The following is a 25,743-nucleotide window of genomic DNA, read 5'->3' as shown; positions in this document are numbered from 1 at the left end:
ATGTATATGTTACAAGCATAATTCACAGGCTAAATATTAATATAACTACAAATAAACTGTAAACACGATCAACAATCTATGCAAATATCAGATAATAGCAGAATGAAAGTAATACAGTACCATATCAATATCAGCAAGCAACAAATTCACCAATCTAGAATCTTGATTCTCTTTCCTCAGATTCAACAACCACTCATGACAGACAACCAACATTCAACTCAACTACTTTAACACTTGAAGTTGAGCAAACGATACGAGATAGGAACAAAATTTTCGATCAGTTATAGAGCCATTAAGGATGACAAATGTTCACATGAAATGTCCAGACAGTATGCTCATCCAGAGGCTGTAGGGATGGCAATTAGGGCGGGTGCCCGCGGAGGGCTAATGGGGCAGGGACCATTGCCATTCCTAGGAGGCTGTAATAAGAACAATACTTGGCAAGACTATTCCCCCACCCCCACCCCCACCCCCCAAAGGGTCAACTTAGAATTCTCATATAAGAACCATATCACATAATAATACAGAGTCAATTCCATTATGCAGAGAAGTCAAGAAAAACAAGATCATAAAAGCATTACGTCAATGGAATCAAATACTTTTCTGTCCCAGATTCAGAACTATCAATCAGAGGTAAGAAGTGAACAGCTATCTTACAGTTATGCTCCCTCTTTTCTACATTCAATGCTTGCTGTAACTAAAAACAAGCAAAAGGCAAATCTTTTGTTTCCCAGATGATTGTCCTTGTCTAATAAGCTATATAAATGCACAGGCTCAAATTAGTTGTTGTCCCTTTAGCATACTTTTGTCATACAAAATAATATTCTTTACATGGCAGAGCCTTTCCTGTATGACAGGTAGAGATATTCCCAATAAAATCAAAGACTGGTGGTAAAGATTCTTAAACAAATAGAGAAAAGCATAACTTGCTTCCTACATGGTATTAAATACAATGCAATGGATGAGAAGCATGATTTGCTTTTAACTGTGCTGTGAAACAAAATAGCCACAATCAAAAGAAATTCCTGCATTGCTTTTCTCCTATCGCTCAATTTCCTTTGTTCTCCAGCTATGAAATTCCTAACAGGCCATTAAGCTTGAGCGCTAAAGTGAGAATACATCTCTATTGTGAGCCAGTTTAATACTCTACTCAACTTCAACTTCTCAAGAAGCTAGTAGAAGTTCAAAATAAGGACGAACAGCTTTCATAGCTTATTTCAATGATGATCCAACAAAATGACGACAACACGTACTGGACTGAACCAGCACTTCCACAGAGTATGCAGTGGGATGAATAATACTTGTTGAATCACCAGACCATACGCAGCTCAGTGCTGTTAAAATAATTTGAGCTATGTCTTTAGTACTATCTATTTCACTGGAGCAAGCATCTATAGAGAAGAGATTGACATCCCAGACCCTTGTGCTGTACTACCTATTTAAAAGAATGCAAGTGAGGTTACCGTAACTAGAACTTTTCACTTCAAGGATACACTATACTTGTCCAGAAAAAGAAAACCTGGTATTCCAAAACTAGCAGCAGTCCAAAAGACAGTAAAATCCCTGAATCAGTACATGATTCAGGTTAAATTCTTTAACATGGTGCCAATTTCCATTCCAACTATTTTGAATGTCACATACACACTTACATGCCTACATGTATGTACATATTATATATGAAGAGCGGGTTTTTTTTTGGGGTGGGGGGGGGGGAGTGAGAGAGGGCATGGAATATAAAACTGATGGGAACTCAAATATGCAATTAACAATTTAAAGACCAAAAGTTATGCTCTTTACAACAGGAAAGTGGAAAACAAAATATAATTTTATTAACTTACTAAAAGCTAGTATACAAGAATATGTGCATCTCGTTGTTTTCACATTTTCTATTTTCTAAAAGAATACTATATAGCTACAAAAACTGTACTCCTATGAAGAATTCATGCTCTTCCCCTTCCTCTTTTCGTCCATCGCCTGCTTGAAAGAATAAAAATAAATAAATCTCAAACATATCCAAAGACTTAAGAGCAAATTCCAAACAAAAGTTCCCATACCTCACAAAAGTAGAGAAGAAAACTTTTAAGCCCAATCCACAAATTCAAGAAGGAAGAGTATATATTAATCGAAGGCACGAACAAAATATGAAATGCAAAATAAACATAAAGCTAAGTATTTTGACACTAAGCATTTTGACCATCTATGGATTCCAATAAAAATGATAACTCCCCAACTTATATTTCAAAACTTAAATGTCTAAAGACTTAACATGAATGATATAACTTCCCTATTTCATTGGTATTAGATAGTGCAAACGTTCCAAATGCTACACAGGAAAAGAGAAATAGATGCTATACAGGAAATGAGAGGCAAACTCAGTGGCAATTGGACTAACGACACTCAAAAGTGAGAGAAACTCCTCCGTATCCTACCATTTTTCCCCACCAAGGATAAGAATTTCATGTGCCTATGCACTATGTCATCAGAAGATCCATCTGCTCATTACTTGTAAGGTAAAGGTCGAGAGCAAAGATAGGAGAAGCGTTATTATGGTAATTGACAAGGTTCTAAGCAACAAATAGCAAATATGTTTAGAGTGCAGCCTTAAAGAGTCCCACTATTTGCTCAATAATTTTGTAATTAACCAAATTAAGACATTCCCCTGACATAGATTGAGAATAAACTAGCTCCCATGGAGAATCATTTTCATCTAGTTATTGGGATTTCTAATATGGTTTTGGAGTTGGAACATTAAAAAGGCATGTTGAGAGGTTACTATTTCATGTTGAAGCCTTGATATCCTATATAAATTTGTGAACTTCACCTGCATGATGTTCACTAAGTGAACTAATTCGATGCATATGGACATGAAAACCTTTAGGAGTACACTGAACTTCAATGCAACAATGCTTCAAACAAGCAAATGTAGTTTAAAATGCATCAAATTATTATCATATCAGACACAGTCTCTTTTTCCCCATAGTCAAAACACTAGTCATAAAAGCTATTACAAACTATTGGTGTCAATTGTAGCCTTATGAAACCCATCAAAAGAAATTTTACAATCTAATCACCAAAGACATGCATAATGTCCCACGTTCCATGAATTATAGAAAATCAACAAACCCAATGGTTTTGTGGTTGAGCTTTCAATTGACCACAATTTTGCTTCATATCACCAAAACTTGTACACATCAGAAAGACTTGTTAAAAGACTTAGTAATGTTGAACTTATATCTAATGGACACTGCAGAACATGTCAAACATGTATACCGGTTGCAGCCTTTGGCTTCATGTCCTATATGACATACTTTCTTTGAGCATGGACCTTGGAATTTTGGGAAACTAACTAAAGCTACTTGTAATAGGATCCCACTTGGTAAGAGTGACTAGTCAGGTTTGAAACTGGAGCTCTATGTAGAAATTCTACAAGGAGCAGTTGCACAATTCATTCTACCAATTTGAACAAGCACAAAACTTTTTAGAATTTTCAATAATGGAAAGTCTTGTTGGAAGTGTGGCATAGATAAATTGTAACCACTTTGAAGACAGTTGTGATTTGGAATCTAGAAGAAGAAAGAAATAAGTCCAAGCTATTTTATACCATCAAACACATATAGTAAGATCTCAATGATCCACATTTGTTTCTGAGCACGACAATGGCAGAAAAGCTTAGCAATATGCCAAGCAAGTATGCATGCTATGTCCTACAGATAATCAGTTTAGGTTTGACATTGACACAATGCCAATAAATGTCTATATGGGCTGCATAATCGATACATTTGTTACTGCTTCAACAGCCGATTTCATATGTCTAGGGCCACATCAGTATTCATTTTGGCACAAGGCCAATGAATGATGAAATTTAGCTGCATATTCAACTTGGTGCTACTAACCTTTTAGAATCTGTTGACAGTAGAGTTTAAAGGGATCTAGGACACTGGCAATATTGTGTTGAGCCTGAGGGAACATTTTGCATATGTACTAAACTTTGATTGCATGGGATGCCCTGTAACTTTACGTTGAACAAATCTGTCCAATTTTATAAGTATTCCCTTTCCAGGTGTTTAAAATGCTAGTGATGTTAACATGACAAATTTTGTTTTCAATTATAGCCAAATAGAGGAAAGAAGACAATGAGGAAGAAAGGAAAGGCAGATTGACTAACTTGCCTCCTGATCTCATGAGTAGACATCTAAAATAAACAATATTCCTTGAATCAACTGATTTATATTCAAGCATTCCAGCGGATAAGAGGTATATTGCTCCTTGTCTTAGTATGAGGCTTCATTTCTCATCTCCAATCCCATGAATCCCCTGTCCTCGCCACTACTTCCTTTCCCATCCCTTCCCTTCTAAATAATGAAAGAAAAAGAAAACCTAACTTTCACTTGGGTTTTCTGTTCAATGTTTTTGATGTTTTCAACGTTCTCATATTTGGAGAGATGCAATTTTACAGGGAAGCTGGTTTGATCCCAAAATTTTTCTTGTCAGCAGACTCAGCATATAGAAGCTGCTATACTTTTGATTTCAATTCGTCTCCAAACTTTGGAAAACTTTTGCTTGATTTATATAGACTTTTAACTTTTTGTATTGGGATTTCAAACTTGGAACTGTTTAATAAAATAGGTAGCCAAGTAAACTCTCGAACTAGGTGGATTTTAAGATTAAAAAAACTTAATATTTTCATTATTTATTCTCCTGCAGCTTACTGTTGCATCTAACAAGATAAAAATGGAACTACATCAGTTTGCTTGTGTATTGGCTTATATCTTCCCGAGTCTAGAGTACATAACAACAAAAAACTTACTCACTATCCAAGAACATAAGGAACTACAAAACCACTTACATCACACAAAGATAAAAATCCTTGATTAAAGAGAGAAAATACCAAGGATCTTTAACAAAAAGAGACTTCTAGATTCCAAAAGTACAAATGATGTTATCTGCAGAGAAGCATACCTTCGTCTGGAAGATTCTTATTGTCAATGCTAGTGTATCACGCATTCTGCCAGAAAGAAATGGCATCACATCATACATTGCAATACACACCAAGAAAACATGAGGCGTGCAGTTACTCTAGTATAGCTGTAGTAAACTATTAATTCGGTGAAAAAAAAGGCACTAAAATTTAATCAAATTATGCAGAAGTGATTCCTTCCATTGTAATTGAGCCATAAAATCAGGGAAAGAAAAAGAACAAAAGACATTCATTTACAGAGCTCGAAAATGGCACTCCTTATCGAATTGTTAGTAACTCTACAAGGAGAAAACAAGATTATTCCAGAGCTAGCAGCTTGGAACCTCCCACAAGATGATACAATTAAATTGGCTCAAAGATCATAGCATCAAGCTTTTGTAGCCATGCCCATTGCTTGCTCAGCAATCTATGTAACTTGGAAGCTGATTTTGAGCTCCCTAAATGAGCTAATTTATTCACTAAGCAGTAGTTGTTCTGTTTAGGTAAATATCCTGATGTTTAGAAACGAGCTCCAAGTGACGGCTATACTAGGCCCAACCCCAATTGGGAAGCCAAAGGAAGAGTTACACCTATTGCACACATTTTAAGGAAGATGACTCTCTGAAAAAGAGGGGGGGGGGGGGCGAAGGAAGGAACTCTAGGCATAATGCTGCACAACTCAGAGGATATGTATGAAGTTGCTCATCATCATATTTGCTATTATTTCTTGTACGTCTATGCATAAACATTAAAACACATACAATTACATACAATCAACCAGGAAAATGGAAAATCATTAGAAAGTTTTTTTTTTCCAAAATCCTGAATGTACATTAGCGTGGCCCCACTAAGGTCCTCCTGTGAATATCATAGAGAGGAGCTTTTAAGTTCTTAGTTACATAGTAAAACTAAATGGGAAGTTCCATGTGCAAACCTATGAAAAAGGATTCATGTACCCCACAACACCATGCATAATTACCACTTATGAGAGTAACGCAGGGCAAGTTAGAAAGTTATAATGGTGCATACCTAACATCATTGTTTGTGCTGAAAAAATGTGAAGAACCATCAGAATATGTTAAAACAAACTGTGATGAGACCCCATTGGGAATTTTAACCTGCAAAAGGTAAGAGAGCAATGCTGTTGATATGTTTGTTATCCCTGAGAATATTCCAAATCTAAACCCAATAATCACAAAATCAAAATACATAACAAGGTATCACTAATAAATACTGGTAGTCATGTACATTATTCTCACTAATACAGTCACTCCACAACAATCAAGTACAATTTAATTTTAATGTATCACTACACCATCAGTTAATGTTGGAGGCCAATGTAAAGTGACGACAATCTTGTCTTGTCTAAAAAGCCCACTTTTAGCTGGCCATGCAAAGTTACTGACAAATTTAAACTTCAGCACACAATTGTTTTGACAGATCACTTGAGTAAGGGAGAAGCTTAATTGAGTAGGGAATCAACTCACTTTTGGGACACAATTATCATCTATAGGAACCCAAATGGATCAAATGATCAACATAGGCAAATATGCATTTATAAAACTTCTCTGCATACATATAATTGCTTAAAAAAGTGAAACACTGTCATTCCAAAAAGTGCTTAAATGTATTTGCATTCCATAAATGAAATTCAGGTCCAGATAAAAACAATCCCCAATATGAGTATTAGATTCTTGATTGTCCAAACTGTTAGAAAGTAAAAAGCATTACCGACAAGTCTCTGGAAAATTTCTCTGCAATTGCCACTTCCTGCATTCTGTGAACCTTGACTTGGAAACTTGATCGCCTCAAAAATATGGTTGCCGGTTCCCAATTCTCGGAAGAATCTATCTGTTTGCAAATTGGATGATTAATGCTAAATATCTTTATAGCTAAATAAAAAATAATTTAAGTTGCTAATAACAACATACATAGTCAAGGTTTAGCTATCTTTTGGCAGGGTAACAAATATAGAATTATCTGCAGTACTCACAACTCCTAAGAATTTAACACAATCATAATCAGTTTATTCATCTTTTTAAGGTTTACAATTTCCAGATCTTATCACTTTTGGTAATTTTATATGTAGCAACATTAATCATGCATGAGGGGATGATGCTGGTGATTTATTCTGCCGCAAATAAAGATTTAATAATTGCTCATGTAGATAATACTTCTAAAGCAGAAAAAGCGAAGAGGGCATGTAGGATCTCTTGTTTTTTTCCAGGTGGACAACCAGGCGGACGAGGCAGCAATTTCACAGAAAAGATACAAATATAACAGTGGGGAAGGACATCTCATTATTTCATTGTATGCCTCTCAGCAATGGATGGTCCATTTTAACTCAAAAAGAGTAATAATCACATGACTACAAATATTTGAAAGGGAGCCAAATAAAGGGAAGAGTGCCTTGGTTAACATTACAACTTCAAGATGCTACATGCTATCTGCTCCTTTCAAAATCTTTTACTCCATTTGCAAAATCTATTGCAACATTACTATATGGAAAGTATGATATGGTGCACTCACTATTTGACTGTACATTAGGAGTAAGCAACTAATAACTATTACACCATTAGAGGCCTTTCTAATTCACTTATTACTGGTGTAAACCTTTCCTGATATTGATAATAATCCACAAATCACTCTGTGTTTATGCATCTAAAAAGGTGAGTACAAATTATAAACCTACAAACTAGCACCTATAATCCTATAAATTAGATCCAAAATTAGATAAGTGGTGTCTAACAAGTGAACAGTATGAGTAGGTAAATAAATATGAGTTTGATATTTGCAAATTATATATAACCTACAAGCATTAGAACATTGAATGTCGCTTGGCCATTTGAAATATGGGTGTCTATCTCCAGTTGCATATCAGGATCTGCAAAAGCCAAAGGTATCATTTGCCAGCAAGTATTGCAGAGAAATGAGCAGGCAACCAAAGAATGTCCTGTACTGATGCTTATGCAAACAAATATCCACAGTCCACTTACCAAAAACTTGATGATGTTAAACTGCTAAAAGCAACTGGAAAATATAATATATGTAGTTGCAAAACTGTAATTATGCATTCATGGGTAACTACAAAGCATGATGAGATATTCTAAAACTTCATATGAAAATAAACATTCAGAAACAATAAGGTAAAATGTTCCAAACCGAATTGACACTTGCTAAGCAATTTTCTTCTGCAAGCATCTAAACAAGTCAAATTAAAATAATTGACACCTCTTGGAGGTAATGACTTAATTGACTTCTTGTAAAAGCATTAAGATCTACATGCTGAAGAAATTTAGGGCTCTTGACAGTTCTTTTGGTAACTCTAGAATGAAAATTAGTTGGGCTTTTTAAAATACAAACTACGAGGTCTAGGTAGCTTCTCATTTTAGAGAGAGAGAAAGAATTGCAATTTTGGCGCTTCGCATGATTCCTTGCAAATAATACATGACATTTCTATCTCTTTTCAAGGTTGTTGTTTCTGGTTGAAACTATCACACGATCCAAACTTGATTGCCCAAACTAGACCAAATTTGTCAACGAATGTTGACAGGAACTAGAATAATTACTCAAAGGAATTGGCTAGTTGTATGTGTTCAAGTATTATTTACATAAACATCAGTAGTTGATTACTTTTTAAATTTACATAGTTAGGAGATATATTATTTGAGGTTAAGCAGAACACATGATTACAGGCTTCTTCTACTTTTCAGGAAGCTTTTAATATATTCAAGAACAGAGTACATTGTCTCAACCTTATTTAGAATAGGGATTAATACAAATCAAAGACTGAATTAAATTCTTTTGCAGCTTTCCTGCATCAAATGTATCAGCCTGTTTACAGATTTCCTGCATCGAATGTATTAGCCTCTTTAAAGTTCTTACATCACTGACACAATTAATTTTCATAGTCAGAAAGAGTGAAACATAAAATCATCTGGCCAAAAAATTTCATTTTGTGCTATATACCAAGCTTAATGGTGGGTCTGGTGTAATGTCCTTTAAATTCTTCATAAATTAGCTAACCTGCCACTATTGACATTTCAATCAATAACTACCATCGTGTCCTGGAGGTTGGTTTGGATTGGATCAATATACGTATATTAGCTTTGAGTAGAGATTACAAGGACAAGCCATGACAACCTTACCTCTACTATTGAGCATCTTGGGTTCCTTATACTTGATGGTTTTCATTTAGATAAGACTTATAAGGGACATGCTTAATGAACTAAAAGAACAATTTTGAGTTCTAAAACTATATTCCTTAATCAAATACCACTAAAAGAAAGAGGATGGGCAGGATTCCAGTTCAGTTTTATCAGATAAAAGATACCAAAAAAAAGTTATAGGAACAAATACTGTAAGAACTGTGTAGCTTTCTGGACCATGAGAACACAAAAATGAGAATACGAACCACCATGTCAATTTGATATTTCAAGCATCAACCATACAACTGTTAATTAAAGTAACTGAACTTACCACATGTTATTTTGTTCTGATCATTTGCAAATAGCCTGACAAGATCTCCCTGATTAAAATTAAAAAAAAAAAAAGATGGCTTGTGAAACGTCAAGAAGACAACAGACTGACACTTAAAGATGAGTATTCATGCATGTGCCACAATAATAAAAAATTGAGATGAAAGCCACCTAGATTTCTAATAAACAATGGTCAAATTCACTAAGCAATCATGGCGTGATCAGAATTAGAAAAAGAAACAGCATGGCTGTATGAGAAAGTTGAACAGTCTAGAACTTCTTCAAATTATTGAATTGGTTCAATTTATTTGCTGTAACTAAAGTAACACAAGAAGGGTCTATCAGTTTTTCACATAACCCTCCTATGGTTCCAAAGCTATACATAAACCCCCCATGGTTTGTACTAAAGTGTAAAAGTGACAGAAATTGCCTTCTGACAAAAAAGTCAAAAGTACCCCAATGTCAAGATAGAAACTATTTGTTAACCGCAGAGGGGGTTATGTATAGATTTTGACAACCCATACTACATTATAGCTTGACCACTTCAATCATTTTAGTTTTAAGTGAAAGTAATCTAGACATTCCAGCTGGTTCCACTGCAGAGGACAATTTCCATCACTTTGAGACTTTAGCCCAAACAATGAGGCGTTAAATATAGCTTTTAAACCAGAGGAGGGTATTGTGAAAAGCGCTAAATGACAGGAGAGAAAAGTGTAATTTACCCAAACAAAAATAAACAACAAATTTAAAGGATGATCTAAGTTATCTCAAAAAAATCCTTCAAAGAATATTGATTACCAACATGCCCAAGATTTCCTATAATCTTTTCTTTCTTTTCTTTGTACAAGTAGCAGAAAGCTAAACCTGAACCTGAGTGTTATCCCTGGGCTTCACTATAACCAAGTAAACGTGTATCAACAAATTATGAGATCGAGTCCACAACTTTCAAGTGCTAAGCCCATAAAATTTCAGAAAAGAATTTTACTAGATGAACAAGTTCTGACTAATTTGCTTATCAAATAATCAACAAATTCTTGAAGATCTTTTTAAATACTCTTCTCCCCAAATTTGATCATTAAGTTTTCTCCAACAGCAAATCAGTGCAGGTACTTGGACACAAGGTAAGAAACATTTCTAAGAAGGTCAAGCTTGAATAATTGAAGATTTTGTACCAGAAATATATGGATGTATTGGTATGTCTGAGACCACTCGAAAGCAAAACATGCAGTTAGAACTTATTACCCGCAGTTTAGACACTCTAAAGCAACAAAGGAAAATAACTTCATAAACATATATATAAAAAAAAAAAAAACAAAGGTCAAGCAGAACCTGGCGTCCATGATCATCCATTGGTATGCACTCTACAGCTATAACTTTATCGATGTCATCAGCTGTAACTACATATTCTGGGTTGGTGGCTCCTGATTAGAAAAATATGACATATCTAAGGAACACTTCTATTGTTGATATGTGAATATACGAGGAGTGCAGAATAAAACTATAGATTATAATTAATTGCAATTTCTTTTTTTGAGAAAAATTAATATGCGAGAGAAGGCCTAATTGATAAATGACGATTACCCTCGATGTACTGCCTAGTTCCATCTGGATAATGACGAACCCACTGGTGCAAAGAGAAATGATTAAATAAGAAATTAAAAAATAATAACATTATATCAACAAAATAAAAAAGTTGTTATCTTCTGAAGTAACCTTGAATGATATTTACCTGAAACATACAGAGAGAAGTTCCACGAACAGGATATCCACAGCCTAAAAGCTTTCCTCCAGGTTTAGCATCTCCAATAATTTGAAAGCCTTCTATTCCAGGACCCTCTCCTAGTGCCAAAAACAAAATTAGATTTTGTAGGAAATCCATCATTAAGAATACAGACTAAAACATGTATTACCTTCTGAAGTTAAAGAACCAACTCTAGGAGAGTGGTAAAACTGATCATTTTCATCTGGTCTCATATTTATGCCACTTCTGTCAAATATATTGTCTACCTCAGAACCTACAACACCCCTGCAAATGTGTCTGTTAGGAAGAAGCATTTATCCAGTAGGAAATGCCAAAAAAAAAAGGACCACCAGATAATATAAGAATGACAAGCTGGTTGAAAACAAAAACCTGATACAAAAAGTTCAGCCTGAACCAGTTCTCAGGTTCTTTAAACCTTTAAATAATACTATAAGAATCAACTAAATCGGGCAGACTTACAAGTTGAAAATTGTCAATAATCAAACTAGCTATTTAATTCTACAGTTTCTAATCACAATGCAACAGAGCAACAATAATTTGTTGCACACTAGAATGCACTAGCTCGGGAAAAGCCATATGGATTTGTCTTCTTCCTATTTCACACTAATGGGTAAAATATATGCATGGGGAAGTCAAAGCTTATCTACCAGACATCTAATGGCTTATCTATAAAATGTCTTCTTCCTCTTTTGCACATGCAGACAAAAATATGTATACAGGGAGGTCATATCTACAATATGTCTAATCATGAAAAGATATCTATTTCAACACATGGCTTATGGGAAATATAAATCAATCAATCAACAAGAGTAAAATTAATCTAATTAAAAAGCTACATCTGCAAGGTAAATAACTCAGCTTCTTGATGTTCAAAGCAGCAAAATTTCTGCTCATATTGTAGGCATACTTTATCAATCTATCTTGGAAACCAAGCATCTGATGATGTACTCCTTTGGGGCTGATGCAGCACACAGAAGTCTAACTTTTTAGGTTCAGACATTGACAATGCAAATAATAAGAAAGCCAGAATGTTTACATTAATGCAGCGGTCTATACTGAAGGCATTACAACAAATATTAAACATGTAAGTTGCACTGATTCTTGTGTCTAGGAAAGAGATATCTCCAGTAATAATCTTTTTCTGCCTCCACAAGTATGTAAAATTAAATCAGACTTACAAACACTAAAAATCTTTGAAAGTCTTGGCTGACAATGAGAAACTGCTTACAATAAAATTCTGATGGAGAAATACCCAATTAGATTGTGCAATTGACTATGGCTGAAAAGTAATAAAAATTCATGGCAACTTCATCTATTTCCAAGAAGCACACTATTCACAGTTTTACAATGCTTCAAAGAAGTTGGCGGTCACAATTTTAAGGTTTCATGTAACAAAACAACCAAAGAACCAAAGAACGAAGCATAACATGAACCAGTCAAATCGATATGTTGCAAAATGTGAGAACAACATTAGATTTTCATAGCATATTCTGACCAAATTAGTAAGCCTGCAGAACCCCAGACTTGCCTATCATTATCAGATGTAAGTTTTGAATGATTATCTGCACTCCGTGAACCATATATTCCATGATTAAGCATTAAACTTCCAGTTTGTTGATGATCATTCTCTTGCATGTACGTCGGTACACCATCAGCTGGCTCCATTTGATGTCCATCTAAATAGTGGTTTTGATGAGAAGATCCACCCATGCCCTTGAAACGAAGGACATCCAAATTAGTGCATAACTTACCCTAGGGAGAAAGAAAAGGCAGAATTACACTTCTTTGAGTAAACTATGAAAAAGAACTCTGTTTACCATGGAACTGTTAGGAAATTGACCCATAATGGGGCCAGCACTAGGGTTCTCCTTGCCAGTATGATTTCCAGCTATTGCATTTAGCTCTTCAATTTTATCCTGCGCCAAGAGATATATGAGGTTGATCATTTATACTACAAGTGAAAAGTTACGTTCTGTAAGATGAATTTAGATTATGAAGGAAAAAGAAGGCCATCTATAGTGCATAATTTTGCATATCAACCCACTTAACTGGGATCTGTAACAACCCACAACAGATCAAAGCAAAGGAAAATAAACAGAGTATCTCCACCAGGAAAGGAGAGAATAGAAATCATACAAAGCATGTTGGGTGAAGCCGCTAAGGAACACATGTATCAACAGCAAGATGGGACAAAATACACCTATGTTTCCCTAACAGTTTATATAAATTTTCACTACCAGAGTACTGGTTTTAGGATGAGAAACAAGTGTAGAAAAGTTTAGCACAATATTATTCATATCAAATTCTTCAGCACAGTACGAAGTCGAAGACAACACAAAACAAACTTTCTTTCTCAACAACAGGACTACATGTGAAATCCTTGATCCAGAAATAAGCATGAAATTTTCACATGATTATCAACAAAATTGCGTACAATCTTAAATTTAGATCATGCTTGTGCATATAATCTTATATTATCATTCAGTAACAAAAGAAAATTGCAATTACTACTCACAAGCAAAAATCTTACATGTGAAGTTTTAATCTTCGATTGCAGTTGATCATGCAAGTGCTGCAAAAAAATGAGATTCCATAAGCCTGAAATCTATAAATTTGCAAAACTAACAAGAATTTTTTATACAAGCAGCATATCCTTTCCTAATCTGCATAGGTAGCCATAAGGTAAAAGACTAAATTACAAAATTTCAGCATAATTTTTCATCAAAAGCATACATAAAATAAGGAAAATTTAAAACATATATAAGAGAAATAAAAGATTATAAATGCCTTTAGGAGTTTTCGATCGAAACAGCTAACTGACTTTGACAAACTTTAACAACAAAAGCATGATTTCAATTTCTTTCAACAAATTTCCCAAGAATCACTTTTCCATAATCAACTAGGGAAGAAGCAGAAGCCATCGAGAAAAAGCCCAAATAGCCATTTTTAGTGTGCAAATGACCAATACAATGATTAAGGGATAAAGTCAATTTCGATATGCATACCATAGCTGCACTAATAGTATGGCGTGCATATCATAGATAAAGATGCATAAAAGTTACCCTTCTCCACTCCAAAATAAAAGAAGAAAGCCAACTGATAACATTAAACCGTTCATTAAAGTTCTTGATACTCTGGCAAGGAACATTGATGGAATGCATATTCCATTTGGCAGCATTTTGAGGCACAGAAATGACAAAGACTAAATTTCCTTGTTAAATTAAATTAATAAAAAGTGATTCAGAATAACAAGGTCTTGTAATAGTTGCAAGTACGCAAATCACATACTTCAATTTTTGTTCTTTCAAGTACCATATCCTTCTGAAATGCTTGCAAAACCATGAATTGCTAATCTGTAAATATATATGGCCCCTTATGCTATTACTCATATGATTATCAGTTTTGAAGTGTTCCATATACCACGATTAGAAAAATAATCCCAAACAAATTTGCTTGGATGCAGGATGCACATGCAAGGGAAAGGCACAGGTGTACATGCAAGATGCTTCAGTTTGAGTTTTCTCATGTTAAGACTGAAACTGTCTCCTTTGAGTCTTTTATGTACTCCCTATTTCCAAGATTACTGTCCATGAATTAGGAGTAAGCTATTCAAGGGTCTTGATCAGATTATTTTATTGTGTTGGTTCTGATGGTTGGATACTGGTTTATCTTATTCAGGACTCGTAGTCTCTCTATTAATAGTTTCATTATATTTTGGTAGACTTTGAGTCTTTGAAAACCCATATGAGCATTCAATTATGTGCAGTGGAGTCAAATTACCAGAGTTTAAATTGTCATTTTCTGATTTCCTTTCCCTTCCCAGGTAAAAATACTACATTTTCTCTATCCTGTTGTGTAGTCTTCTTCCTTTTACTGCTTAATTTGGTAAGAGCTCAAAGCACAAAATGCATGACTTCTTTTTCACTGAACCTTCTCCTCTTAAGTACTAGTTATTGCAGGCCATCCATTTTGATGCACTTTAATCCCCAGTTTTTGGACGCTGTTCAATCAAAGCCTTTTGTGGTTCCCACATAATTTGGCTTTAACACATTAAGAACATGAGCATTTTCTAAGCTGGAATAAGGACAATTTACACAAGACAGATTCTGCCTTTCAAACTAATCAATTTAAAAATTCACATCCAAGATCCTTTAAAGTTCTTCTTTTAGGTTTCATCCTCAATTCTAATGTTTATGCTTCCTCTCTTAAGTTCCGCAGAAGCCTACCCATATACAAAACTAAGCACATTGCATTCATTGATTGCTATAACCCAGAAGAGCACCATGATCAACATTAAATACTATAACCTCGATTTACATGGCTTTCCGGCGCTTGGAGATCCCACAAACTGATTCTGATACATGAACATAAGAAGCATGCTTCTGCCAAAGTGAAAGGATATTTTGCTACAAGCAACAATATCAGCTACCAATAATATACCAGCAGTCTCTGGCTATATTCACTTGAAGTTGTGGCCCCCTTCCCATGAAATGTCTTGCAGTCATATGTAGTGTACCAGTAAGAAAATACTTAATTAAGAAAACCAAGATGAAAATTTTAGACCTATTTCAGCATTAGTAGTCAAGAAACTGTCTATTTCAATCACAAACAAAATTGCAACATCTCAAAAGATTAAACTTGTCATATGATCAAACAGTATTAATATCATCTTCATATTATTTGCAAATCAAAGCTAACATCCCCTTATTATAATTATAATTATTCAAATTCTGCTTCAAAACGCAGAATATTAGATAGAGTGCTAAAGTCCAAAAAGTCACACTTCTGTCTAACAGCTTAAGCTTACAGAAGAGGTGGTAATTCAGTCATTAAAAATGAGCTATGAATAATCATTAATTAAGGGCAAATTTATGGGCAAATAGCCAGAAAGACAGATCTCTAACTAAAACAATAGCTTCCCATCAGGAATACATTTCTAAGGCAACATGAAACTAAAATTTAAAATTTTACTGTAGGATCAAGTAAAACACATACTAATAACATATAACTATCTGCGTGCTCTAGTACATACCTTAATGCTGTTCGTAAGAGTAAATGCATTAGTAACACGAGGCCAAATGCCATACTCTGCCAACAACCCCAGCATTGATGACATAAAGATGTATTTCTCATCTTCTGCAATCTGAAGCATACATGAACCTTTCAAACACAATCCTCAGAGGAAAATATTTGACATAAAACTACCATTGTATCTAGTCAAGAAAGAGTATATGGAACTTCATAAATTAGCATGAAGTTGTCCTTGTGTATCAGAGGAAGTCCAAACATTTCACATCTAATAAAAGTTACAAGTGGATATGTACTATTGTAGATGGTATGCATTACCATATGAAGTATCTACCTTTAACAGGACAAACTCAATTTCGATTTGAAGATCAGTCATGCCATCAATATTTTGATACTTTATTTGGCTACAAAGGAATGGTTTTAACTTGAAAAGACAAGGTTTAAGGCTTGTCACCATCAACAGATAACTTCCATTAGTAATTGACTAGATATGTATTGAATGGGGCTATAATTGGTCTCCATTTTTACACAGAAAGAAAAATTCTAATATGCTTTCTGTGTTTGAAGCATGTAATAGAGCATTCAAGTACAATACAAAAAGCAGCAGAAAAGAAATGTTTGACTTTGTCACAAGGCAATATGTCCAGCAAACAGCTCCAGAAGACATATGCCAATGATTCTTTTCTTTTCCCTTTCTCCACAGCAACATTCAAATTTCAACTATCTTTTCAAGGTAAAACTTTTCACTCTTTTGAGATACAGACAAACTAAAACTCAAGGTATATTTTCACAACTCCTAAATGGGATCTATCAAGATTTTGAAAATAAAAATTTGTCATTTTATGTGAAATTGGCTCATCATATTTGAGGAAGCATCCGAAGAAATCCCTATATCCTGAATGAAATGTCTTCATTTCGGGTAGGGAACAGTTTCTTTTACTTCAAACTGCACAACTTAAAATTTTCATGGATTCAACATTACCAACCTTACCAGTAATACTACAGGTCCATTTAAATGGAATCTACTGTAGATAATGGTAATTGTTTTTGGGAAATATTGGTGTTTGTCCAAAACACCTCTCCGTCCCCCCCTCCCCGGCCACTCCTATTCTCCCTTCCCACCTCCTCCTACCAACCTGCCACCTCCCTCTTCTCCCTGCCACCCACCTCCCCTCCCCATCCCTTCCACTTCCCCCCAATCTTGCTGCCCTCGTCCCTCTCTTCCCCAGGAAGGTGGAGAAGGTGGTCGAGAAGAAAGAAGGGGAGTAGGAGAGCAGTGGCAAAGTGGGTGGAGGAGGAGGGAAGGGGGGAGAAGGGTGGCAGTGGTGGGGTGGTTTTTCATTTTTTGGGTATACGTTTTTGGGTGTTTTAGGGCGTTTTTTAGCAAGTTACTGCAGATGATATTTTGAAACAAATTTGTTTGTCCAAAACAGCCCAAAAACAAGCCTGCCAAGCAGACCATTTTAACAGAGTCAACTTCATGCACTTCCAGAGATTTATAAACTGATGTGTGGATTTATGTAAAATACCAAAAAAGGGAATTTGATGAATCCGTTTTCATGTTTGGAGAAAGAGTGGTAACCTCAAAAGCCAATCCAAGTAAAATGTCACCAGTCCTCCACTTTTGTTTTCGTGTAGTGCTTTCAGTTGGAAGGTTATAATATTTTCCTCAAAAACTCAACAATCCTGTACTCTAGGAATGTGAAATACAGACTGCAGTCTAATTGAGCATTCATATTAAATCAACAGAATACATTGCAGTTGACGTTCTTGTTTCCCTTCTCCTTTCTTCTTCCACACCAACTTGATGACTATCCTTTTCTATGGGGCAATAAATTGATGCTGTTCAGAGGTAAGGAACTCCACATAGTGACTTTTGAACAAAGTTTTTTTTTCCCCAAAAAAGATGGGGCTTCTAAGATGGATGCTACCTTTTCTGAGTTCAGCTAATTACAACTTATATAAAAGATGAATATTTGTGACTAGTCCAGATAACAAAAAAATCTTACAAAAAGGGAACAAAGTAAAATGAAGACAAAACCACTTTCCAAGCCTATCAAATTTTTGTTTTACATCATCACAATTTGCATTAAAAGAAAAGAGGATATTAGCAATGACAAAATAGGTTCGAATACTGAAGAAGGAGGTGATATAGATTGACAAGAACAATGCATAAAGATCTCTTTTGAAAGTATGAAGTAAGAATAAGCAATACAACTAAAAGAAGAAGGACCTGCTCATAGTTAACAGAAATATACTCAAAACACACAGAGTGACATTGAAACAAATGGTAAGAAACAAAGCAAGTTGGTGACTTCCAAATGAATTATCTTGAGGATCTACATGCTATGGTTCTACTTAGCCACTGCACATGAACAAAGTCTTTGAGCACTCTTTACTTCCAGCCAGTAAGATCAAGGAATAGTCTGTCAGGCATTCATGAAAAACCTATATAACGTCTCTTTAGCCTTAGAAGCAAGGTCAGCAATCAGACTGTGGATACGAAATCTTTTACCTCTTGAACAACCAGAAATCTCTACAAGTCCTTGAGGCAACATTAATTTGGGACAAAGGAAATTAATCCGCAATAACACAAAAGAAGCATCAAATCTAACAGAACAGCTACACAAGGCATGAGCAGTTTCACCCTGGCCAAAAAAGCAAAGAAAACCCTCCTTGCCACAATCTATCTACCCTCCCAATTAAAACAACAGTCTCCAGTTCAATGTACCTATAAACTTAGCTATAAGATCAGAGAAAACTTCACGGACTGCATTTGAATAAAAAGTTTTGGAGTAATAAAAATCATCCTACCATCCAGGTTTGTTAACAAGCTTATGTAGAAGCAGAAAAGCATATGTTGTAAGACAACTAATATTTGCAAACAACAATACACAAATGGACTGAAAGAGTACTAGCCTATTTTGATCATTGACTGATCCATCCTTTTAAAGACATGTACAAGTTATGCCCCCAGTGGCAGAGCAAGCAAAAAAAACCTAATTCCTACCAGTACGGGACATCCTAAAAAGCATGAAAATTAAAAAAAAAAACACACACACACACATACACACACATGAAAAGATTGAATCCAGTCCACGTTCAACTATATTTCCTCAGTTCAGATCTGATTTGAACAATTCTCCTGAAAAAATTTAAATGAAAACCTACCTTCAACTCATTAATCAATCTCAGATTTTCTTCAAGATCACCTTTTCTCCGGGCCAATTCATTTGAGGCAGAAGTTATGGCTTCATTTTGCTTTTCGTCTAGAGCCTGTAGTCAAGAGATTTCTTCCAATCAGACCTTTGTCAGTAAGTGAGTGAATGAATAAGAGAGTACAAATGACAAGGACCAAACTGATAGGATAAGAGAATTAATTGTATGAGAAATATAAGACATACCAATCTCAACTCAGAAAATTTTCTTTCAAGTGAATGTTTCTCACTCAACAGCTGAGATTCCTGACCAGTTAAATGAAGGTCATTTTTTTTTTCTGGGCAGAACTATGACATACAGAGTACCAAATGTGGAGTAAAAGACTTAAATAACATGGTATACCTTCATACTGGCAAGAGCAATTTGCTCACGAAGAAACATTATCTCACTCTCTTTAGCCCTAGACTGTGAATACAGTTCCTATTGACAAGCATAATTAGTGAAGAAGAGCAATACAAGTGTCTATAAATGGATTGTCTTGATTCAGATATACCCCTACCACAGCTGCCTGGTCTTGAAAATTGTGATGATTGTCACTTCCCTTGAAATTCTTTGTTATGGAATTTGTTGCCATGTTTGGCCTGCAAGCAGATTGATATTGTCTTAGAAGAAGTATCAAAAGGCATACACATCCCTCCAATGCTTTCCTAATGAACTACCTGCTAGCCAAATTGTTGCTTCCTGCCTCCATGTGCATATCTTTGTTTCCATTCATAGATCTATTACTTCGAGATTTTTGCACAACCTTTTATTCTGATCGTTAACAGTAGGACACTTCAATGCTTTGGGACCATCTTATTCGAACATCATGAAGAAGACCTCTTATCTCATGTCCTCATCTACTTCTCCAAAAAGAATGAAATCAAGAAAAGAAAAAAGCTGCATAAAAGTTTACTAAATTATTTCAACAACCAAGTCACAGGAGGCAAGCATGATTACTTGAGCACCACCAATTTAAGTTCAACATAAGTTTGAAGGTCCAGTGCCCTCAACTGGTTGACATATATAAGACCAAGCAAGCAGAGCCACATAATTCAACATACAATGACAGCACACTTCATAAAATCACTTGCTGATATACACTGGAAATGGAGCTTACAATCTTGAATCACCAGAAAAACAGCTCAAGTTCAAAATGGTCAATAATCTGTAAAAAACAACTTTGGAACCAACAGAAATCAGGTTCCATGGCTTCATGTAAAGTTTATGGATGCATCCACTTTCATTTTCTCGTTTTGCAACATCACCAGATAGAAAAACGAGAAAGATTAACATGTTTGAGAGGTACATCTAGTCCAATTTGTCCAGAAAACTCTGATACATCACATTACCAATCTGCAGACTAAATCCTACAATGTCCCCAAAAATGACCAAAGTAGATGATGCTAACAGCCAATCCAGAACTCCCACATGATTTGTATACTGAAGAATCTTACTTCCAGCCGTTAATCAGTGCAGATCGAACAATAGCATCCCAGATCCCTCTACAGTATTTCAGGTTTCTGGATGCAGAATAGAAGATTTTATTTTTCAATAAAGTGGACTAACTAGACTGGTGAGCTCAAAAATTCCTGTAACGCCAGAGAGCACTTTTTTCTGAACAAGTATACTAGCCATAAGTTGCAATGTCCAGTTTATACTCATGGAGTCTCTAGCACTTAAAAATAGCAAAAGATGAGTGGTTACCTCCCACCCCCCTCCCCCACCAAAAAAAAAAAACACAGACGCATCTCCATCTTGCTAAAAAAAGCTAGGTCTGCTTCAAATTGTGTATAACTTTCTTCGGACAAGCCAAGGATGTTACATGATGAAAATCAATGAAAAAAAAAAAAAAAGCTAAGACAAACAACATGACACAACTTTGATGAATATTTCTGCTTCTCATTGCTCTATTCAGAAGATACAATAATTTTGTCATCAAGCAATAAAATTTTTAACACACTCACCACTAAGGTAGCCATGCAGTCAAGAACTTCTTTCTGAGAGCCTATATTCAAGAATATCATTCAAATTTTAATTACGAAATTAGCAAAACCAGACTTCAACCAAACAGCTGCATGCATTAAACAAGTGGTAGCCCGTATCAGGAATTACTAATTGATTAAACAAGATTACAAAGATAGAAAACAGCGCACAAAAAACTCAAAAAAAAAAAAAAAAAAAAGAAACAAGACCAGGCACCAGAAGAAGAGGAAAAACAAAGTATAAAAGAAGTAAGCTAAAAGAAGTTCAGAATGTCTTTAGTGAAACAGACACGAAGTAACAAGTTAAAATGTTTAGACTTACCCCACAACAAAAATTACCATGATTAATGGAAACCAAACTGGAACATAAAACCAATGGTAATAATAAATCATATAACAAGAAAATTCAGAAGAAAATGAAAGGAACCTCAAAATCAAGAAATGATTGAAAATTCATGCAGAAATGAAAAAATTCAAAGAATTCCAGAACATCAACAGAAGAGAAAAAGAGAGGTAAAATGGGAATTCTTTCTACCTTAATAATGGTTTCAGCAGAAATCTAGGATTCAAATGTTCAAAATCCAGAAGAAGAAGAAGCAGCAGCCCAAATGAAAGAATTCGAGAAAAAACGGTTTTCTGGGTTGAAGAGTATTTATTCGAGAAAGAAGAGAATGGGTTTGAGATGTTAGTTAATTGTTTTTACTTTTTACGTCTGCTCTTAAAAGTCAAACCCGAATTGGTCGTTGAAGTTTTTTTCTTATTCATTTTTTTTCTTTTTCCTTCTATTTTGGTAAATGACCCCATTACACATTAATTAATTTGTGTGAGTCATGAATGCGTGGGTCCCATCAGATGTGTTTTTCTCCGTCTGGAAATTTCGCAGTTCCCACTTCCCATCCGAATAAAATAGTCCAAATGACAAAACAAGTAATCAGGATAAAAACGCACACACAATATACGAGAATTTAGATAATTAATTCCTGACCTCATTAGGTATTCATGTACGCTTATAGATTTGATTTTAAGTGTCACGTGGATTATGTTTTTGTATTGTGACGTAATGTATAAATATTAATAGTAAAAAATGGGTCTGATCGATGCTCATTAGGCGCTCGAGATAAGATGCACTTCAATTGTTAGATTCTTGAAAATGCAAGATTAATCAGAGAAAATGTATAAATGCAAGAAAAGACGATAAATATTAAAATGTGTATATACATGATATGTTATGTAAAATTTAGATGTATTAATGAACGTCCAATGGGTACTTGTTAGAAAAATTCTATAAAGAAACTAGTATTTGAGTAATAGGTGCCTTAAAAAATATCCGTTAAAAAACTCTAAAAAATAATGGACTTGACTAACAAGTGTCTAATAAATACTCGTTAAGTGAAATTTTTTTCTTTTTTTTTTAATCTAAAACCTCTCACTTACACATCCTCCATTCGAACCATTCAACCCATCTCTCCTTCTAATTGAAATCTCAAGAAAGCCAATTTTTCCAAAAAAAAAAAAAAATTTATATTTTCTATGAATACATTTCTCAATCATCTTTTTATTTACTTCACATATATCAAATCGCTACAATATATTTTTCTACCAAATTTATAAAAAAATAGCAATCCAAACGGAATGTTTTGAAAAGTATTTATAGATAAAGGGTACAATAATTATGATTGCATCCGTTTAGGGGGGGTGTCCACGATTAAAGTACCCGTCAAAAAATTCCAACAATAAAATATAAAATTCTGCAGAAAAAGTAATTCTATGGAGTCCTAATTTGGATTCAACGTTGAAATTCACCAATACCAACACTTTGAAAATGTCTTGGCTCATAAATCCCTCCTTGGCATGTTCCTTAGTCCCCGTTGTCTTGATTCGAATCCAATGTCAACCCATTCAGACAGCTTCGGATTTGTTCAACCGAGAATTCAAGGGTTTGTGGAAACTGGGAAGCACGTGCTTTTGGCATCTGTGACTTTCTATGGCAAGTATCACGAAGCTCCGCCTCCACCCCAGATATTCATTTTGTCTGACATCTTTTGAAGAAACTCTAGACAGTAATATTGTTAATAAAAGTAAATTTTTACGTTTTTCGTGAATATATTTTTAATTATTTTTTATATCACATATATTAAATCGATCGCTACAATACATTTTTTTTATATATATAAACTTGTAAAAATAGCAACCGAAATGGAATTTTGCAAAGATAAGAAGCATTATCATTGTACTCTACAATTAAAATTTAGAGGGGTGTGCAATAGTTGAAGATTGCATCCCCTAATTTACGGTCCTCGCATCACTTAGCTACTGTATGTGGATGTGATGTATAAAATTTATCTAGTAAACATACTCTCTAATCACTTAGCCACTCTATGTTATAGAAATTGAGGAAATCTTTCCTACATTGACAGTGTATATACTATCTGTAGTAAAACACTTTCATCGTTAGATTCATGACATGTGTGCAAAAATTGAATTTCAAATTCAAATTTTGCATAATTGTCATTTATCTAATACTGATCGTGTATACACTGTGAGTGTAGGAAAGATGAATCCATAGAAATTAGTTAGCAAAGAAGCTATTATTTATAATTAGTTGTCGTTTTAGCTAAGAAAAAGTATTATTTATAATTTGTACATAATAAAGTAGGAGTTTGACATAACCTCCCATAATATCATAGGCTATTTTTAACGGCTTTTCAATTTAATTCTTTAATTAAGGATTTGACGTTAATGCATTTGTTTTATTTTAATTGAATGAGCAAGAAAGTTTTATTTCTTTTATACACTAATAAATCATCCTTTTGTTAGTCTATTATCGGTCCTAACAATTTTTTATTTTCAAAAGGTGCCCATGATATGCTTTTAATATCTTATTGACTAAACAATTAATAATCTATAAAGGATTAGCCTTTCTTGCAGTTCATTTTGGGAATTTTTAATAAAATTTTCTTAAAATTTTGGTTTTTGTAAAAATTACATAATTTGTTAGTCCAATTATCATATAATATTTACTTAGTTAATTCCTCTCTTTCATACATAACATATACATAAACACACATATGTGCGCCAATACACACACATATACACGTATCTACATATAATTTATGCATGCATAGACATGTTTATGTTTTATAGTATAAGTGTAAAATCCTTCATCAATTCATGAAAATTATTGTTTATAATTTGTACTTGATTAAAAGAAAAAAAAAAAGTTTAAAACAAACCTAAATGCCATAGGATTTTTTTAATAGTTTTGACTTTTAATTTTTTTTTTTTTTACTATTGAAACATCAAATCGTAAAAATTATTGTTTATAATTGATTAAATGGAACGGTGTTCAAAACAAAGCCTCTCATAATGTCAAAGAATTTTTTAATAATTTTAACTTCTAAGTTTTTTACTAATGATTTGATGTAAAACATTTTTATTGCCATTTTAGCTTAATGAGCAAGAAAACTTCAATTCTTTAAAGCTAATGAATTATCTCTTTTATTAGTTTGTTGTTGGCTACATCTCTATATATATATTTTTTAAGAACTACTCATCGTTATAAAAATTAAAAATTATTCCTTATTTTTATGGTTTGATGGTACACAAATACACTGGTGCCATTAATCTTTGAGTATTTCAGATATTATTATCTTCCATATTTTGAATTTCAAGGTTAATTTCAACTACTCGTCGAGGAACATAAATTGAGTGAATAAACAAGGCCATAACTTCTCATTAGTCACTATCAGTTGAAAATTCTCTTTTTGTTTGTTTGTGTAGAACATAAAATCTTATTAAATCTCTATTGATGCGGTAAAATAATCCTATCATGTTAGGATTTGGGAGTGCATTTACTAGAGGAAGGTGAGTTTTAAGGAAAAAATGGGCTTGGATTTTGTTGCAGCTTTTAAGCCTTATTCTAGTCTAATTTGGGCGGACATTTTATTTATTTCTTTTTATTTGAAAGGTGGTTTTCTCCAACATTTCACATTCAAAATTAAATGATGGCGAGTAATTTAGTATAAAACACTTGCATACTTAATAATTCTGATGTGAGAGAATCCTTTTCCTGGTTTATTAAGTCATACTCAATGCACCAGGGTGGCTGATACATGAATTGATATCACTGTCCTCGTCATGCTCGATTCGCATATGTTAAATGTACTTATAGCCATAATACATACACCTTGATATCTACCACAGTCATGCTTAGCACTCGGACTGGCACGTTGCTCACGTCTCTTTCTAATCCTTTCTTCATACGCTTCTTCTAAGCTTGCATATTTTCATTGGCGACCCATTTAGAAAAAGCTCAACTATACATATGTAAAAAGG

The 25,743-nt window shown here is 34.3% G+C and overlaps 1 protein-coding gene across 8 annotated transcripts; it reads right to left on the bottom strand.

Moving 5' to 3' along the window:
- Positions 1-1,807: 1,807 nt before the first annotated feature.
- Positions 1,808-22,117, bottom strand: LOC113724130 (uncharacterized). Of its 8 annotated transcripts, none has more exons than XM_072075438.1 (21): positions 21,944-22,114; positions 21,391-21,431; positions 20,104-20,323; positions 19,944-20,025; positions 19,787-19,864; positions 19,630-19,689; positions 19,397-19,501; positions 16,230-16,340; positions 13,728-13,769; positions 13,015-13,113; positions 12,726-12,910; positions 11,346-11,461; positions 11,165-11,274; positions 11,017-11,059; positions 10,765-10,856; positions 9,437-9,485; positions 7,771-7,841; positions 6,689-6,808; positions 5,987-6,075; positions 4,960-5,005; positions 1,808-1,974 (listed from the first exon to the last, which is right to left on the bottom strand). In XM_072075438.1, exons 3-21 carry the CDS (start codon positions 20,157-20,159, stop codon positions 1,930-1,932), a joined length of 1,599 nt encoding a protein of 532 aa, XP_071931539.1. In that variant the 5' UTR covers positions 20,160-20,323; positions 21,391-21,431; positions 21,944-22,114; the 3' UTR covers positions 1,808-1,929. The 8 variants fall into 8 exon arrangements, with proteins under 8 accessions (XP_071931539.1, XP_071931538.1, XP_071931540.1 ...); XM_072075437.1 differs by having other exon boundaries at positions 20,104-20,283; XM_072075439.1 differs by lacking the exon at positions 21,391-21,431 and having other exon boundaries at positions 20,104-20,283; positions 21,944-22,115.
- Between the last annotated feature and the right edge of the window lie 3,626 nt (positions 22,118-25,743).

Source organism: Coffea arabica, chromosome 2c (assembly GCF_036785885.1).
Source record: "Coffea arabica cultivar ET-39 chromosome 2c, Coffea Arabica ET-39 HiFi, whole genome shotgun sequence".
NCBI lineage: Eukaryota > Viridiplantae > Streptophyta > Magnoliopsida > Gentianales > Rubiaceae > Coffea > Coffea arabica.
The sequence above is the reverse complement of the archived record's forward strand: the minus strand, read 5'-3'. Positions and strand labels throughout refer to the sequence as shown.